Below are 18,991 nucleotides of genomic sequence, written 5' to 3'. Positions count from 1 at the left end.
CATATACAAAGTAACTTGCCAGGGTCATGCAGCAAGTAAGTGACGGAGCTGAGATTTGAACCCGTGGAGTCTGGCCCTAGAAACTGTCCCTTATCTGGAGGATAACAATCTTTTTAACATTGGGAACTTTAAATCATTGTTTTAAGTCGTCCTTAACTCTTATTTCCAATTCTCTGTCTCCAAATGACATTACTATAAATGTAGTCAGTCACATTCACTGGAAAGTCTTATATCATTCAACTTACACATGTCTGCAATGAAAATTAAGAAAATAATACATTATAAATAAAAACTTATTTTTTATTTAAATTTATTGTTTAACTTCATCAGGATGGTAAGATCCAAAGCAATAGAAATACTACAATTTTTATAACTTATTAAACACAAAGTAGATTTTTGTTAGAAATATACCTGTCAATAAATTGGATGGGGCTATAATTTTTTTCTTCCCAGACAAGTTCATATATCAGTAAATGAATAGTATTCATTGTAAGAAATAGAAAAGTTACCCTATCATTTCTCATTTTTGCAGATGTAACTGCAGAGATGCCTATTCACGTGAATAGGTGGGACAAGGAACTTTATCCCATCGTCATTCACTTCTTAGAAATCATTTCACATTGTATGCCAAAAACTACACAATGATCAGTTAGTTTTGTTAAAAGGAAAAAAAGTGAAAATCACCCACCTTATTACCCAGATGTTGTTATAGTCATTCACCTTCTCGGTGTCTGGAAAAAGGCATTAACAAGATGTATTAAATGTCTACATATAAATTTAGCTGTTAGTCTTTCATTTAGAGGCATATCGTTTATTCTAGTATACACAGTTAAGGTTGAGAAAATAAAGATACTGTATTAGTTATTTAAATAATTTCTGCAATATGCTTTTTATTTTTATTTTTTTGAAAAGTGATACTTTTATCATTGCAGATTCAGCTATCTTGATTGATGAAAATTTCCACCAGTGGTCATGGTCAAATTATGCTTCCGAATTTAATTTTCATTGCGAGAAATTGAATTCACATTTTGATTCAAATAAATGTATTAATATGCATTTTGAGAAAAATTATTAAAAAATCAATATGTTGTGGACTGCATTTCATAGGGTAGATTACTAAAACAGTCTAGAATAAAATGTGGAGCTAATAAAATTACTCCATTTACAACAGAAATGCTAGTTCTTATTACTTAATTAGTAATGATATAATGTAAACCTAATATTTTTTTGAAGAGTGTGTTAGAAGTCATAGGAAAAAAAGTCATGATCTTAGTCATGTGGTCCCATATGTATATCACAGTATAGTGTTGGACTTCAGGAACACATTAGGTAAGAGTTGTATATTATAAAAACATTTATTAATTTTGCTAGATCTCATGGTCAAAACTGGTTTTATGTATTTAATGAAAGCAGTTATGTACTGCTAAAAATTAAGTGCCTTGGCTTTAGATCATAATATATGTTAATTTTACTTTTATTAACAGGATGTGGAAAATACTCAAAATTTTATAAGAAATAAGCTGAGGGGCACCTGGGTGTCTCAGTCAGTTAAGCGTCTGACTCTTGATTTTGGCTCAAGTCGTGACTGTAGGGTCATGAGATCAAGCCCTACATCAGGCTTCATGCTCAGTGTAGAACCTGCTTAAGATTCTCTCTCCCCCTCTCTCTGCCCCTCCCTCCTCAGCCCCTCCCCACTTCCTCTCACATAAAAAAGAAAGACAAAAATGATGATCAATCAGGGGCACCTGGGTGGCTTAGAGGGTTAAAGCCTCTGCCTTCAGCTTAGGTCATGATCCCAGGGTTCTGGGATCGAGCCCCACATCAGGCTCTCTGCTCGGCGGGGAGCCTGTCCTCCCCACTCCCCGCCTGCCTCTCTGACTACTTGTGATCTCCATCAAATAAATAAATAAAATCTTCAAAGAAAATGATGATTAATCATAGCTGAAATAAATATTTGGTATTTGATTAAGTAGGTTGTCTGAAAGAAATCATGTAAAATTTCTATTCACATTTTATCTAGTGTGCATTACAAAGTTTATAGGTCCAGGAAAATATTCAGACTGAATTTAAAAGAGTAGACATGTCATAGGCTCAAGGGGTTTTTTTTCCCAGGTAATGATCTCAACTCCTAGGGTTGAGTGTCAGGATTAATTGAAAAGAATGGCTTGCCTTTGAATGTTTTGGGAGGCAAAAGCCATTTTCAGTATTGGACACTTGTGCTTTGCTCTCACAAGGATACATTCTAAAGAGTGATTCATTGTTAAAATAGATAGGAATGCTAGAGGTGAATGCATTATTCTTGTCCCATTTTATGTTCTGTCTGAATTCTGAATATTCCAACACAGACCCAAGCATCAGGTTCTAGCTGCTCCTTATCCATATAGGTATAGTCAGGAAATAAACCTTCCCAGGTTCTTGATGCTGTTATTAATAATTAAAGGAGGCTTCCAGAAAGCCTCATTTATTTTGGCACCCAGGAGAGTTTTCCACCCTGGGCCATTGCACTGTATAAGTCAAGTCAGACTACACCATTATTTTGTAAAGAAGGAAGGGTACAATTTTTAAAGGAGAAATGGGGGTTGTGGCTTTGTGGCTGAGGTTTATTCAGTGGCTTTTACTGCTGAACACGTGCCATGTCCCTCAAGTTGACAGCCATTGTTTTAATTCAACTTGTGGACCCTCGTCAAAGTTTTATATTTAGAATCATAAGATATTTTTATCTTATAAAATGTTTAATGTTTTCTATATCCTATTAACAGGAAATAAAATTATATCATAAGCCTCCCACAGCTTTTGGCCTTTAGTATTAAGCCTCCTTACACTTTGCCCATCCGACTCTTTTGTACTTATCTCTAACTATTTGGCCTCAAGTATTAGACATTCTGTGGATATTCATTCTCTTCCATGTATCCCATTAGTTCAGTGGTTCTCAAAGTGTGGTCCCTGGCCAGCAGCATCAGCATTTTGTGGAGACTTATAGAAATGCAAACCCTTGGTCCCCACCGCAGCCCCAGCCAGAAACTCTGGGGACAGTGGCCCAGCAATCTGTGGTCTAATAAGCCCCGCAGGTGATTCTGATGCATGTAATGTTTGAGAACGCCGGCCTTCGTTCCATCTACCTAGACTGTGCTCCTCCTTTCTCACTTGCTGAATTCCTAGTTATCTTGTAAGACTGCGCCTTCCTGGCAGTTACCCTACAGTACTTTATCAAATCTCTTTTATAGCATTTATACTGGTTGCGTCTGTCTCCTTTTGAAGGTGGAGGCCACAACATAAATTACTTTAGCTTCTGCGTGCAGCTCCTATATTGCTGTTGAGTTAATAGTGCAGGTGAATAAATGAATGTATGCATAAATGAAGGAAAAGAGCGTTACAGGAGGAGTGGTGATCAGTAAGGTCAGCTGCTGTGAAGAGGTCATGGAGAACAATGAAGGGAAAAGCTTTTGGATTTCACAGTAAAGCAGGTGTTGGTGACCTTTGAAATGCTTGCTTCAGCAGAGGGATGGCAAGAAGCCCAGATTTCTGGGAGTGAGGGACTTCAACATGATGAAGACTTGCAAGTTTCCAGACTTACTGTTTATCTGAACATGTGGTGGAAACAGAATTTTCTTTTCTGTTCATTTCTTTTCATTCTGTGGAAACAGAATGTTTCTTTTCTGGAGAAATAACTAAGTGACCTTAGGCCAGTTACCTTACTTCGTTGAGCCTGTGATCTCGGAACACGCAATAAGAGTAATTCTGTGTGTTTTTAATTTTTTTGAAGGATTAAAGGAGATCATTGTAACCCCCTAGAATGATGCCTGACTTTTAGTTAGTACTTAAATGGTCAATTTATTTATCCGCCCCCCAACACACCATTTTTTTTTAATAATGTTGATGGCATCCATTACCCTTTGTAAAGTTGTGTAAGATAGGAAATTGTTAAGGACACCCTATTTCTAGTCATCGGATAAATTGTGAGTAGCATTGGGCCTGGAACTAATATAGTTTTAGTTGAACCACTGATAGCTGCTTTGAAATTACATGGGATGTAGCTGGAAAAGTACCCCCAAAAGTGGTTGTCTTAGTTAAGCCTCCTTTAAGTACAAATTATGGAATCCTGCTTCAGGCAGACATAAAAAAGGAGAGTGAGGAGAGATTTCTTTGGCTCATGTAACTGAAAATTCCGGCCTTAACATTGCCATATCTGTGTCTTCTGAATCAAACCATTATTATCAGTACTTGGTCTAAGACCGTCTTGCAGCCTGATGGACTTCCATGTGATTCTCATTCTCAAGCATGTAGATTGGCTGCAAATTTCCAGGAAAGAGAAGACTTCCCAGTAGTTCTAACTAAAATCCTAGAGTCAGCCTCTCCATGCAGCCTTAGGTCACTTGCCCATTCTTGAACCAGGTGCTGTGCCAGGGGCTGAGATATCCTGGTTTCCAGACCTGACTCAAGGAATACAACATTCTGGTCTGCGAAATAATTGATACTGCGTGTAGGGGAAGAGTGACTCCCCAAAGGGAAATCTAATATCTGGTACCAGATTGAAGGGGAATAGATGTAAAGCAGGCAGAGCAGTTGACATCATTTTATTGTATAGAAAAGTGCTTTTTTTTTTTTTTTTTTTTTTGCACTGTGCTTCCAGCAACTCTAGGAGTCCCAGCTTAAACAAGTTGAATGGAAGAAGAGAATGACAAATTATTAAAAGTTCTCTAATCCACACGCACTCCAGCTTCATCAAGAATAATTTTACTTTTATATGTTTTTATACCCAGTTTTTCTTAAGATTTTATTTGAAAATGAAATTTGGGGAATACCATTGGTATAGAGCAATTTAAGATGGTTAGACCCATAAAGTATGAAGGTAGGTGACCCTCTTTTCTCACTCCATTCGGCTGAACAAGTTCTTGCCCTACATTTTATTCACCCCATTGACCCAACTCATATTCCTAACCCCACTAAGACTCAGACTTCCGTCCTCCACAGTCAGATATAGGAAGATCATGACATGAGGCAGACTCAGTTCACCATTATTAGGATAACTTAAAAAATTGCCACTTAACCTTTGCCCACCTAGGCAACATCCCCAAAAGTTGTCGACAACTTGGTGACTTAGTATGATCCAGCAGTCATAAGGCAGAAAATTTTGATACATTCAAGAAATTTGACAGATCATAATCTTTGATGATGTGTACATGTTGAAATTTGTAGTTGACACCTGCAAACTGGATAGTTTAATTTTTCAGTCCTTTGTCTGAGACTCATCTCCTAGATAATTGTTGCTTAAATCACACTCAGGTTTTTTCCCTTATCTACTGTTGACTTTCTTTAAATATCTGAGCTACCCTTTCATCCTCCATATCAGTATAAATGTGGCCAGGTGCCTATTTATGTAAATAAAGTTTTATTGGAACGCCAACACGCCCATTAGTTTAAGTCTTATCTGCTCTCCCTCTGTAACAGCAGAAGTGAGTACCTGTGAAACAGAACGTTTGATCCACAGACCTAAAATATTTACTGTCTGGCATTTTACAGAAAAAGTTGTTGATCCCTGCCATGTATTTATGTGGCTATAACAGTATTTCTCCTTTTTGACATGGCATATTTATGAAGAAAAATCAGGTATATTCTTACTCTCTGTTGTTCTCAAAAGCATATCTAAGGAAATGTTTTTGCTTTACCTTTCCACTTGTGCTCTTTCAGTTGTCTGAACAACTTCTCTTTGTTTCTGGAGCCTAAACACTTTAGTCCTCTTTCCCTCCTTAAACTGCCAGCCCTTTTTTGAGGAGCAGGAGGGAGAGGGTGACAGCTTAACAACCAGCCCTCGAACACATAGGTACACACACCTGTGTGTACTTAATGCATGGGTATAGGCACCAAACATGGGAATAGAAATCGAGACTTGGTGTCATCTTTTTTCCCCTCGTTTTCCCCCTCTTTTGTCCTCTCTTCATTTCCTGTTTTGTCGTGATAGCAGTATAGTTGGTGAAGAAGTGTTTGATGCAGACCTGGAGGGGTGGATGAAGGGAAACGAGAGAGGAGCAGATTTCCCCTGACCTGGTCACTGGATTCTGTAAGCAGAGCAGCTTACCCATAAGAAGGCTGAGTAGTAAGGCTCTACTTGAAGAAGAACAGGGATAATAATACCCCATTCCTACATTTTTGCAGTCTAAATGCCCTATGGAATGAGAGAAGACTTCAGTCCCTAGGCTTGTGAATCCCTTATCTTTCCCAAACGTTAAATTAATTTTTAAAGCTATTTATTCAAAGTTGACTTAACCACTAGAATAGGAAAGATCAGACAAATCAGCCGCAAGAAATGAAGTATGAGGAAACCCGAACTCTTTGACAAAGTATTCCTGGGAGTAAATGTGTTGAATGAAGCCAGCGGGTAAATGATAAGGGCCTTTACACTGTGGATGTAAGAAAGCAATTTATCAAGAGTACATGAACTCTCTGGTGACCACAAGTCAGGAGGAAACGAGAGTGGAGGAGGAACCCTGAAAAAATACATTTGAAATACTAAAAAAAAGTGTGTGTGTGCGTGTACTTTTAAATACCTGCATTAATATGCAGAAATACGGGCATCTTCAAACAGGAGTTGCTCAGACTGCGCAGGTACAGGAGTCTATTCTGTGATGGTCTGCAGTGCTGGGAAGAGAGGTTGAGAAAGCCAGGCAGTGCCTTTAGAACTTGCAAAAACCTTGGGCGCTCTCAGGTGTAGTTACGATTTGAGCCTGGTTGTTGTCTGATACCCATTTGCCTGACTTATGAGATTAGATGACCATCTTTCAGACGCACATGTTTATCTTTTTTAATCTCTGGAAGGTCATCTGTGTATAATTCTGACAGTTGATCTAAGGCTTTTGTGCTCTCTTAACCAGTTCAGAGCACCTCTCACTCATTATTCCATTAATCTTTGCAGCATCTCTTTGAGCCTTGTGGATGAGACAATGTTATCTTAATTGTTCACTGTAGAGAAACTGAGGAAAAATGTAATTACATTTTCTGCAGCAGGGTTCCCAGGAACTGAGATAAGGATGGGGACTAGAATGTATGACCTTATCTTGGCTTTTAGATCTAGATGTAACTTCTTAGACTTGAGGAGAAAAAGGTCTGAAGTGTTTACTAGGAGGATGGTCATCCTCAATTTTCTGTACTGAGGTAACACCCCTGAAATACACAGAAATTCTTCCACTTTGATGTTTGTCATTTTTTGCCTATTTTCATCTGATACTAAACCCTTGTCAGAGATGTTTATAAAAAGTGACCAAGTTACACCGTGAATTCCTTTTTCTTGAACAGGCCAGTGAACATTAAACTAACAGGTAAATAACAAGAGGAAGAGTTGGAAGAACTACCTCTTGGGATAATCCCTGCTTGCTAATTTCACTTGAGTTACATTACGAGCCTTTATCCCCTCACATGGGGTTTTTTAACCCTGTAGTCCAAAAAGCATGCTCCTCTTCCTCTTTAAACCATTCAAGTATGATAAGGGGTGAGTCTTATTCAGAAAACTGATATTGGTTCGGCCTATGCTTATGGCAGGAGTCCAGAATTGTTTGTCCCTCTGTTTTTTGATGAGGGAGGGGGGATGGAGGACACCATGGCAATTTGGGCTGAGCTATAGTTCAGTTGGCAAATTAAATTAGTCAGGTTTTCACACATTGAGAAGCATCCTCAGGGGCTATCTTTCTGAAAGTCGAATGTGTTTTGTATTTGCTGTTGTCTGTAATTTATAGACATACCAAATCAAAAGGAAAAGGCAAAAGCAGGGAGGAGGTGGGACGAGAACTGTTTCCATTGCAAAATCTCACTTAAACATCTGTAGGCATGATCCATCTGTGGAAATGGAACCCTGATGACATCCAGTGACTTGTTTCTACTTTGTCTCTGCCCTTTCCCTCCATGTCTGTATTCCTGCCCACCTCTGGAACTCTGGTGGGACCACCACAGCCTTGGATAAGCTCAGCACGCAGCACCTGTACCACCCCACCCAGGTGGAGATCGTGCAGTCCAACGTGGTGTTCGACATCAGCAGCCTGATGCTCTACGGGACGCAGGCGGTGCCCGTGCGGCTAAAGATCCTGCTGGACCGTCTCTTCAGTGTCCTGAAGCAGGAGGAGGTGCTGCACATACTACATGGCCTGGGCTGGACGCTGCGGGACTACGTCCGGGGGTACATCCTTCAGGTAGGGGGAGGACAGTGCCGCTGGTGTCCCGCCAGCTCCGGGACGGGTTGAGGGAGAAGCCTCGCCAACCTGGTCTCTTTCCTGCCCCTCACAGGCCTGGGTGTGCACACGCTTTTCTGATTAAGGTGGTCCCTTCGGCAGGCTTGTCAGAGAGCTGGAAAGAAGGAACTGTGTCCCAGCAGGCTGGCACTGGGCCTCAGGGGTGGATGGTAGAAAGGAACAAGTGGCCTGTTGCCTAGCATTGCTGTTTGCATCTTTTTAAACTCAGCTCTCTCTCTCCCTACAACGTGGGCCTCCTGCTTCTCCAGCAAGTCTGATTGTAGCCCCACTGAAGGGAAGGGCTCTTGGAGGTGGGTGAAGTGTTTGTGAAAATCTGAGATTACATTTCTTCTGGGTTTAGTAGGGCTTTTGCTTGCACCGTATTTGTAGGTTTAATGGTTTGTTTTGTTTTGTTTTGTTTTTTTTGGTTGTCTGTGTGCCCTAATTATTGCTTCTTCATCTGAATCAAAAGAACCATAACCTCTGTAAACTCTCTGCTTTTGTAACCAGTAAACCTCCACATTCCAAAACACAGACATGGTTGTAGAATTGGCTTTCACAACACCTGCTCTTCCAACCTGAGCTTCTTCTTTGTTATCAGTGGCACTTGCGACCTGGTAAGGGTCTTAAGACTTCTCCTGGAGGCCTGCAGCCTCCACTTCCCCCCACCCCAGCCTCCCTACATTTTTCATCATTTTTTGCAGTATGTCATGAGTCACTTTGCATTGTGTACTTTGCCTCTGAAATGTTTTTATGGCCATCTGTCTTCCTACGACCCTTGAAGGGTAAATGTTGAAAACAGCATGTTGGGAGACCCCAGGATCCAAAAAGACTACACTGGACGATGAAGAAGTACTCCCTCCTGCCAAAGGAGATCACAGTTGGAGAAGGTAGAATCTGAAGTGATTTTTAAAATTTCTTGTGGGAATAATACCAGGAGAATTGACCCCCTTCAAAAAACAAAAACAAAAAAAAACCAACAAAAAAAAAACCTGCTTTTGGCTCTGCCAGCCTTGTTTATTCCCCCGAATAACCGTGTGTTATGTGCAAGGTTTTGGCTGCCAGCTTGGTATGTGATGAGTGGAGGGCCTCACATCTCCCCCTTGCTTTAACCTGGCATAAAAACACATACATTCCTGTCATTCTCCTATGTGGTACCTCCAGGTGTTAGCCAGGGCAGGAGAGCAGAGGGGTGTGATGACAGGAAGGAGAGAGAGACACGACGGTGGAAGAACCCGTCTGCTCCTGTGACTGCTTTGGTCGGCGTTGAATCATTGCTTAGTTTAGTGAGGTGTCAGCTTGGAAGGCGCAGAGAATTTGGCCCTCAGAAGACAAGATGATGATGATAATAGGAATAATTAAATATTACGTTTTTAGTTTATAGAAGACTTTCACAAGCATTATCTCATTTGCCTCAGGATGGGGGCATTTCATGGGGTGAGTGGAAAGTTAAGTCCTGGGTGGTCAGGGGACCTGAGGGGGCATGAGGTCCAGAAGGAAGAGGCCAGGAAAAATAAAGCATGGTACCTGCTCATACTGGCCTGGAATAGATATGGTGCCACATCCTTCTACATCCGTTTCCACAGAGTAATTATTGATATCCATTTGGGATAGCTCTTACTCTACAGAAGGGAATAAAGCTCTTGCACATATTTGAACAGAACCATTAGCGTGAACAGTCACTATTAGTGACTAAGCACTCTTTATTCAAAACCTGTGATAGTACGCCCCAGTCTAGTGCTACCTTTACCCCTTCCACTCTGGTGCTTAGTTCTGTCATCAGTGCTGTGTTTCAGTTCTATGTGTATGTTTTTGCCTGAGCTGTCTGGAGCAGACGCATGGTATCTTCCTGTCCAAACAGATGTGTGCATGACTGATTAGTTACCCTCTTAACAACCCAGTTCACTGTAGCATTTTGATGGCAATAAATCTGTAACCTGCGGGTTGTTCTGTGATACAGTCCTGATGTTTTGCCTTGACCAGTACCTGTTCTTTGTTTTACTTGAAATTATTATTTAATTGTTAACTTTTCTCTGTTTCAGCCTATCTCTAAGGCATGCATAGAAAATGTACTTTGAAATGTACTCCATATTTCTTTTTGTGTGAGGGCCCAGGCTTTAACAATACAAAATCACAAGAGAAATTAAATATAAGAGGAAAATTCAGCAAAACCGTGAACTTAAAATTATAAAGTCTCTTATTTTAGGGTGAAATATTACATATGAAAAATTCTGTCATTTATTGTGATGCTTAAGTTATAATTAGTTTTTATTAACTTAATATAGATTTTGACAAAGCCTGAACTTAATAAAATCTGCTTCTCCATTCAGGGCCTAGAATTGACATTTTGAGAAAATTATAGATGATTTTTACATTAGAAGAATACTAGGTTTAGTTTCTGTCTTGTTTTATTGATAGGATTGATGTAAAATAGATTTTACTTAAATGATGCTTTTTGTTCCTTAGCATTTATCATCTGTTTCTTTCTTGTGAAAATGGTTCTTGGTTTAGGAAAAAAGCAAGAGGTTGAAGGACACAGAGCGATGTAGTGAGGAAATGCTCATTTTGTTTAAAAAAAAACAAACAAACTCAAAAAACAAGAAATAGGCCATAGAAATAAACCCTTTTCCTCTAAAGCAATGTGATTTGGTTATTGGCCAGTATTTTAAAAATTATATGTAGTAATGATAAGGTATACACAAATGACTTTGAATATAATTATATGTAACATTTTCATGCAAGGAAGATGTAAACGGTGTGTCCAAAGGTTGTGGAACCCTGTAATGCACTGTTAGCATACAAGTCATTCTATCTGGCTAAAACTCAATTGTCTTGTAGCCCTCAAGGCATCAATTTTAGCATTATTGCTCTCAACAACAGTATATTGAATATTATGTCAGTTAAAGGAGAATAATTATCAAGGCAAGTTAGGGTGGCTGTTAGTCTTACCACATATTGACTTGGTTAGCAGTTGGCTATAGATTGTGTTACTGGGCAAATGAAGATGTACGGTAAGTTGAACTGGTGAAGCCAGGATATTAATTTAACTCTCTCTGGGCCTAAACCTCCATCCCTTATGTATACACAGCTACTGCTGGTTTCAGAGATAGTTTTGAATGTGGAAGAATAGCAGGTGTCTGATCTGATTTTGAATTTTTGGATGTAAGGGAAAAGAGGAGCGTGTCTGAGGAGGTTATTAAAAGCAAAGAAAGAGGTGATAGTGATGGCCCAGATTCATTTAAAAGACTAGCAATATCTTTCAAGAATCCTGTGCTGTTTTGGTAAAAATGGCTTTTTCACTTCTGTAATTATCCATGTAATTCGTAAGTGAGCCAGCTAGGTGTAAAACGTATAGCAGAACTGGGACCACAGTGATTTTAGAATCCAGGTAACATCTTAAAGGTAGAAAACCCAGCATTTTCCTATGTGGCAATTAGAGTGTTCATTCATAAAGTACAGAAAAAGTGAGGTAAGTTTTAGGTTTTTTCCCACAAAACAGCAGAAAAAGGAAATAGGCAGTTAGATGCTAAAATCTAAAGGAACATAAGATGTTTTTCCTGCCAAAGAGTAATTCTTTTTTCAAGTTTATATTGCATGGTACATTTATTGACAATAAATAAAAGCAATGTTCTGTCCTTTCCCCATTTTCCCTGCCTTTGACTTAGGGTATAAGAGGATAGAAATAATGCTGTTGAATTTAATCATTTAAATTTGAATTTAATTAATTTGAATTTAATCATTTAAAAATCAGGTTTTCACACAGTCATTTTTCAGTTTGAATGTGTATCTGACTTGCCAGGGCTCATATACCGGTCCACTTATGGAAATCTCGTGCTTTGTAAATGAGTCCTGCCAGAATTCAGAGAACCATATCAGACACTCCGAATAATTAGCTAAGGTATCAGCAGCCTTGTGAGAGGGCAGGTGGGGGGGTGCACATTTCAAACCACCTGTGTCTTGAAACAATCAGAACTAATAGAACTATCAACACTTTAAGAGATTATTTCCCAGAGTATTCTGGGGGCACTAGTCTTCCAGAGGTCTGACATCAGATTTGGGAGGAACTACACTCAGGATCCTTCTGATGGAGCATCAAGGTACACATCAGCATAAAGACTCTGAGAAGTTCTGAAATAAGTAGTTTATGAGAGTAGGTAAACGACTCCACAAACCCTTTCCATTTCATAGCCTTTTCCTGTCAACCTTCTCAGAACTCTTCCTCAACTTGGGGCATTCTCATAAATGGGTTCTTCTGCCTGGACACCCCTACTCCTCTCTACAGATAGGCAGTTTCTTGTTCTTTAGGTGTCAGTTAAAGTCCCACTCTTTTGCAGAGACCTTTTCTGTCCAGGTTAACCAGTGTAAGTAAGTCTTTCCTTGTGTGGCTCTACCTCAAGACTGTTTCCCTCAAGCTCCAATCCAATTTAAAATTAATCAATTAAGTCAACTGTTAAAATGGTTTTCTTCTTGGCTTCTCACTAGGGAATGCCACAAAGGGAAGGCACTCAATAAATATTTGTTAAATGAATGTGTAAAGAAACCTGCTTCACTTGGTATAGCTTGATGTTTCACCATGAAACTCATGGAATATGCAGTAACTAGTTGGTCCAAGGGCTTGTAGTCTTTTCTCAGGCTTCATAGGTACTGTAAGGACACATGGGCTCCTGAGGGCAGTAGGAAGAGAAACAAAGGCTCCCACACGCCCTAGCTAGTGGTCTGTGTAGAACAAGTGTTTTGTGGTATCCATGTGGTAGAAAACGTCAATATTCAGCAAACACTTGTATTTAAACAGCCCTTCTCGGAGCAAGTTCACATATGTTAGCTCTTTGAATCCTCTTATATACCATTCTCTTGTAGATATTGCCAGTGAATTAACATTCGGAGTAGTTGAAATTCAAAGAGATTGAATGACTTTCCCATGATCACAGAAGCTATTAATTGGCACAGTTGATGCACTATAAGCTTCCTGAGGATAAGAACCCCTTATCTCTTGCTCACCACTATAACCCAACCCTACCCAACTTGATACATAATAGTGCTTCCAAATATCAGAGGGAGAAAATTTTGAAATCTGATTTGAACTCAGGTCTCCGATTCTGTGTGGAATATTTATTTTTTGTTGTTGTTTTAAGACAACCAAGATGTCTTTCCAGAATATAATCTGTGAGGGCCTTGTATTATCAGAGGAGCGCATTGTAGGGAACAGAGAAGGCCTGAGAATCTTGAACTGGAAAGACAGTTAAGATGACTCTTGGCATTCAGTGACAGGTTTTATCCACATAATCTTAGTGAAATTAGTCCATCTTTTTTTTTTTTATCCCTTTTCTGGGTATTTCTTGATATTCTATTGTGTTTCAGATTACCTTCCTCTCCCATTTCCATAAGCCCAATTTTTCTCCAGATCTGATATTTATCATTAATGCTTCATTGTAAATTCTGCTCTTTGACTAACCTTTCCAGGAATACATACCTTTGTAAGAGTGTTAAAAAACCTAATCAACAAGATTTCAACTTTATCATGTGCAGGAGGTGGAGCAGAGATGAACTAGCTCTTTTCCAGGTCCATAAAAGGATATCAAGTTGGATGGTAGAGGGGCACTGGACATTGAGTGAGAGTATTACGCTAAAGTCCCCATACTGCCACTAATTATATACGTGAGTATGGAAAATTGGCCATTCTCAGCCACAGTTTCTTCTTCTTCCTCCTCATCCTTCTCTTCTTCCTTTTCTTTCTTCCTTCTTTCTTTCTTTCTCTTTCTTTCTTTCCTTCTTTCTCTTTCTTTCTTTCCTTCCTTCCTTCCTTCCTTCTTGGAGATGGAAGGTGGTGGAGGGACAGAAGGAGAGAGAGAATCATAAGCAGGCTCCATACGCAGTGCAGAGCCCGAGGCAGGGCTTGATCTCACAACCCTGATAACGTGCCCTGAGCCAAAACTAAGAGTCGGACATTCAACTGACTGAGCCACCCAAGTGCTCCCACAGTTTCTTCAACTTTAAAACTGAGATAACCCCTTTTACCTCTCTTGCTCTTTTTTTTTTTTTTTTAAAGATTTTATTTATTTATTTGACAGAGATCACCAGTAGACAGAGAGGCAGGCAGAGAGAGAGAGGAGGAAGCAGGCTCCCTGCTGAGCAGAGAGCCCCATGCGGGGCTCCATGCCAGGACCCTGGGACCATGACCTGAGCCGAAGGCAGAGGCTTTAACCCACTGAGCCACCCAGGCGCACCCCCTCTCTTGCTCTTGAATGGCAAAAAGTTGAACTAATGTAGATGAAAACATATTATAAACCACCACTGAAGTTGGTTTTTGTTTTCACTTGTATCTGTGCATAAACCTAACTCTGATTGGTTACAGCAGAGAAACACCAAGTGTCAAACCTGTTTCTCTGCAGACACTAAATGCTTAGAAAAGGATAAATACATTTTAAACTTTAGTTAATAAGATAAATGCTAATTGTTTTAGTAAGTAAACCCTGAAATACTAGTGGCCTAACACAACAGGAATTTATTTCTCTCTCAGCGAGATCGGTCAGCATTCCTGGTTGGGGAACATTTTCCTCCCTGAGGTGCTTTGACCTCCCCAAACATCTCCGGCAACTTAGGGCCTCTGCTGTTTTGTAGTTCTGCTGTTCTCTGGGGCCTCGGGCTCCTCATCCAGGTGGCAGTGCTGAGAGAGGATAGAGGTTCTGTGTGGAAGGTTTTCATCAGGTCAGAAAGCAGAGTGGGTCATTTCTCCTACAAGTCACTGATCAGAGCTTCCATCTAAATGGGGCTAAGTAGTCACTTAGGAGCGAGGACGTGTAGTCTGGGACTGAGCAGCCACTCCCAGCTGTACCTTTCCACCGTGGAGGAGGAGCCCAGATCAGTACCCCACTCAGGTTTGGTGGCCTAGCTGTAATTCTACCTTCTTTTATACAACTGGACAAGGCAAGCTTAGAGCAACAGAGTAGTGTGTTAAAGCAGGTCCGTGGGTTTGAATCCCGGTTCCATTTCTTACTAAATGTGTAAAAATAGGCTGTGTCTTTAGCTACCCAAGCCTTGGTTCCCTCACCTTGAAAGCGAGGATACTAACAGTACCTCATCAGTTTATTGTGAAGATAAAATAAGATGATGCATATAAATCCTTTAGTAGTGCCACTTGCTAAGTATCCAGTAAATGTTAACGATTAACATAATGATGAAAAGGATGATGATATAGACTCTTCCCAACATGGCCATTTAAGACCTTTGTGTATAAAGCAGCCTTAAATCCAGGAATTTTTTTTTTTAGTATTTCACTGTGTCTTTTAGAACAGAGTGCCTTCCCATACAGTCGGCCAAAAGAATAGCTACTATTCAGTTGGAAATAAGACAGACACACATATGTCCATACATGTGCACACAAACCTGCATATATGTACCTATGTGATATAGGTCTGATTATGAGTAAGGGGCAGTAAAATATGGTGACAAAGGCTTTGGACCTTGGCATGAGACAGACTTGGGTATGAATCTTGGTTTCGACTTTTGATAGCTCTGTTCCATAAGATAGGCCATTTAACATATTTGAACATCAGTTTCTTCATTTGTAGAGTTAAAGGAAATGATATTTATAAAGTACTTAGTGCAGTGGCTAGCCCACAGCACTCTTGTTAACGGGTTCTACATTGTGAGTGTGTGAATATGTATGTGTGCTTTTTCTTTTTTTACATTTTTAAGTATGAGCGTATTCCAAAAATGACAGTCATTTTATTACCCTTGCATTTTTCTATTTCATCAACTCTTCCAATATTCTTCTAAGCACTGGGCACAGAATGATGACTACTTGATGAATCTCTTAAAATGGTTAGAATATCTGGGCTTTCACTTCACTGCATAAAGCAAAACTTACTTAAAACAGACAACCTTTTTTATGGGTATTAGCTGACCTCACAGATTTTTAGGAAATTTCTGGAGCAGAAAGAAGAATGGTTCTAGGTTTAAATTCATTTAGGTAGTCCTTCAAATAGCAAATTTTACTAATCAATGGCTGTGTGCTGAGTACAGAAGAGATCTCTCAGGAAGCCTTCACTGGGCAGGACCAAGCTGCCATAAGCCACTTGTGCAGGCTGTATGATCACAATTATAAGAATGTACAGGTGACCCATAGTACTGACCCAGAGGAGGGATTATTTGACTCCAACTAAAGATTGGGTTATCACCACCATAACATAAGGTGTATTTGTATTATGTCAACAATATGTGAATCTCTTTCAGAAGAGAAAAATCACAGGTATGAATGATCAAGATCCCCCTCTCTTTGGCAGGGATATGCAAGAGGTAGATGGTTCAGAGCAATGTCCTATATTTACAGTATCTGCTTTCTAGAGTGCTTGGACCACTCTACAGACATTATCCCAGCAATTCTCTTAGACTCCTTATTAGAGAGATGGTTTCAGAGCCTGTTATCCCTGGTTTTAACGTTACCATGGCTGAAGGCCTCAGGCAGGGTCAAAACTGGAAGTGGAATATAGGGATTTTGAATCCCTTGCCAAAGCTCTAACTGTTTGAACAGCAATGAAAATAAACACCTTATATCCAAGGACATAGCTTGATGTTTTGTGCTTAAAAATATTCCTCCCTTTACCCTTGCAAAGTAGAAATAGATAGCTCACCAAATTCCAGGATGGAATGCAGTAACTGGTAGAGTAGAATTTGTGTCTGTGGGACATGGAGAGAGGGTTTTTGTGTTCCCTGGGAGGAACAACAAATGAGCCCACAGCTCTCTGGCCACTCGCCATCTGATCAGAACCAGTTCAGATTTACTTGAAATGGATATTCTCTGGGATGATACTGATTAAACCATCTGGTCTCCAGAGCAATACCCTGACAAGCTCCTTGTTGAGTTTGAAGTGGAAGGCTCCTGAACTGTAGGTTTGGACCTCAATTCCACCATTAATTAGCTCTCTAGCCTTGCAAAAAATGCATAGTTTCTCTAAGCCACATTTTGCAGATACCTCCTTACTGGAGTTTTGAGAATAAAGGGAAATCATTCATTAAATTCATAGTAGAGCTCAGTAAATATTAATTCTGTAAGTAAAGCCATTTTCCAATTCACCATTCCTCACAACCTGTAAGTTTCTAGAGCAACAGAAACTTCGTGATTCTTCTAGTTGTCCATACATTTTATTGGAGCTACATGTCCTTTTCTAATGTTTCCCCCAATTTGACTGAAGGGGCAGGTAGGGGATGGTGAGGGCTTGCCCAGGAACTGAGATCTGTGACTTTAGTAAGGAATCATGGGAAGGCTCTCAAGACCCAGCCCCTGTCAGCCATCTGTTTCTTTTGAGTGACCTATGTTTCATAGTCTCCTATGTGAAATCATGAAGGGCTATGAAAAAGTAGAAAGTGAGATGAGCATCTCTGTGGGTTGCTAGAAGCTCTTGCTAAATCCATACAGATGGGACAAGCATAAATAAAGATATACTTCTTTGATTCATGTATGATAGTCTTGTAAGTAATGCCAGCAGCAATTGGAAAATAGAATGCCGGCCAATACATTTGCTAGTAGAATTAAAGTGACCACTGCCAAATTGAATTACTCTAGGAAGACCTGTTGAAAGAGGAGCTTCTTAAGGAAGAAGAGAGAGATTGTTACCTAGTAGAAAGGATGGAACAAGCATTTTTCCGTACAGGAAGAATGCTGGGTTGGGGAGAGGTGTGAACAAGTTTATGGGGGAGAGTTGCATTTCAGTTAGGTGAGCAGCACTGAGCTGTGATTTAGGTGAATGTTTTAGGCCAGGCCTGGGCCTGTTGCTCAGAAGCTCGTCTTGGTTCACCTAATATTTGCATCATATCCCTTCCTAACTAACTAACTAACTAACTAACTAACTAACTTCCTTCCTTCCTTCCTTCCTTCCTTCCTCCCTCCCTCCCTCCCTCCCTACCCCCCCTCTCTCTCTCCTTCCTCCCTCCCTCCCCCCTCCCCCACTTCTTTAACATTTATTTATTTATATATTTTTAAAAGACTTTTTTTTTTTAAAGATCATTTATTTATTTATTTGACAGACAGAGATCACAAGTAGGCAGAGAGGCAGGCAGAGAGAGAGGAGGAAGCAGGCTCCCTGCTGTGCAAAGAGCCCGATGCCGGTCTCGATCCCAGGACCCTGGGATCATGACCTGAGCCGAAGGCAGAGGCTTTAACCCACTGAGACACCCAGGCTCCCTGAAAGACTTTATTTTTAAGTAATCTCCACACCCCTGGGGCTCATAACCCCAAAATGAAGAGTCACATACTCTACCCACGGAGCCAGCCAGGCACCCCACATCACGTCCCTTTCTAAGGGGAATGACTAGGGATTCTTTTGGTTCACAGACCTGGCATTTGTTGCTGCTAATAACCCTCAAAAGGGCCAATCACTGGCTAGTGGCTTCCTGAACAGTTGTTTTAGAAACCCACCACTGAGGTCCTTTTGCTATCTAGGAAGTGTTTTCATTTGTTGGTGGCACTGAGTGTTGTATTCTCTTTCTCACACTCTCTGTCTCTGTCAATGTAGACTTGGGATGGGGACTTGGAGAGTAGGTCAGACAGATAGTTTTGCATTTTAACCGTACAATGCCTTGCATGGCTACGAGTAGACCATAATTCATAAGGCCCCACAGTAAGGGAATGAGATATCAGTTGCTATGCATATTCTGTCCAAAAGTCATCTTCAGTTTATTGTGTATTTCTCACCTGTAGGCCATAGGAAATCATTTCTCAGAGACTTTGAGAACTGAAGGTCCTCTGTAAGGAAATACTTTAACCTGGTTTTCTTGTT

At 40.2% G+C, this 18,991-nt stretch overlaps 1 protein-coding gene across 37 annotated transcripts in view; it reads left to right on the top strand.

Moving 5' to 3' along the window:
• BNC2 (basonuclin 2) overlaps nt 1–18,991 on the top strand; it is a 428,074-nt gene that overhangs the window by 293,753 nt on the left and 115,330 nt on the right. For 31 of the 37 annotated variants that reach the window (XM_047699784.1, XM_047699778.1, XM_047699777.1 and 28 more), the window contains one exon: nt 7,942–8,177. The exons of 5 other annotated variants lie outside the window; for them this stretch is intronic. In XM_047699784.1, the coding sequence (XP_047555740.1) occupies nt 7,942–8,177 (236 nt within the window). Of the gene's footprint in view, nt 1–7,941; nt 8,178–8,545; nt 9,107–18,991 lie in introns of those variants that run through there. One more of the 37 variants, XM_047699806.1, reaches the window with a different exon arrangement.

This window comes from Lutra lutra, chromosome 13, assembly GCF_902655055.1.
Source record: "Lutra lutra chromosome 13, mLutLut1.2, whole genome shotgun sequence".
Classification (NCBI taxonomy): Eukaryota; Metazoa; Chordata; class Mammalia; order Carnivora; family Mustelidae; genus Lutra; species Lutra lutra.
The sequence above is the reverse complement of the archived record's forward strand: the minus strand, read 5'-3'. Positions and strand labels throughout refer to the sequence as shown.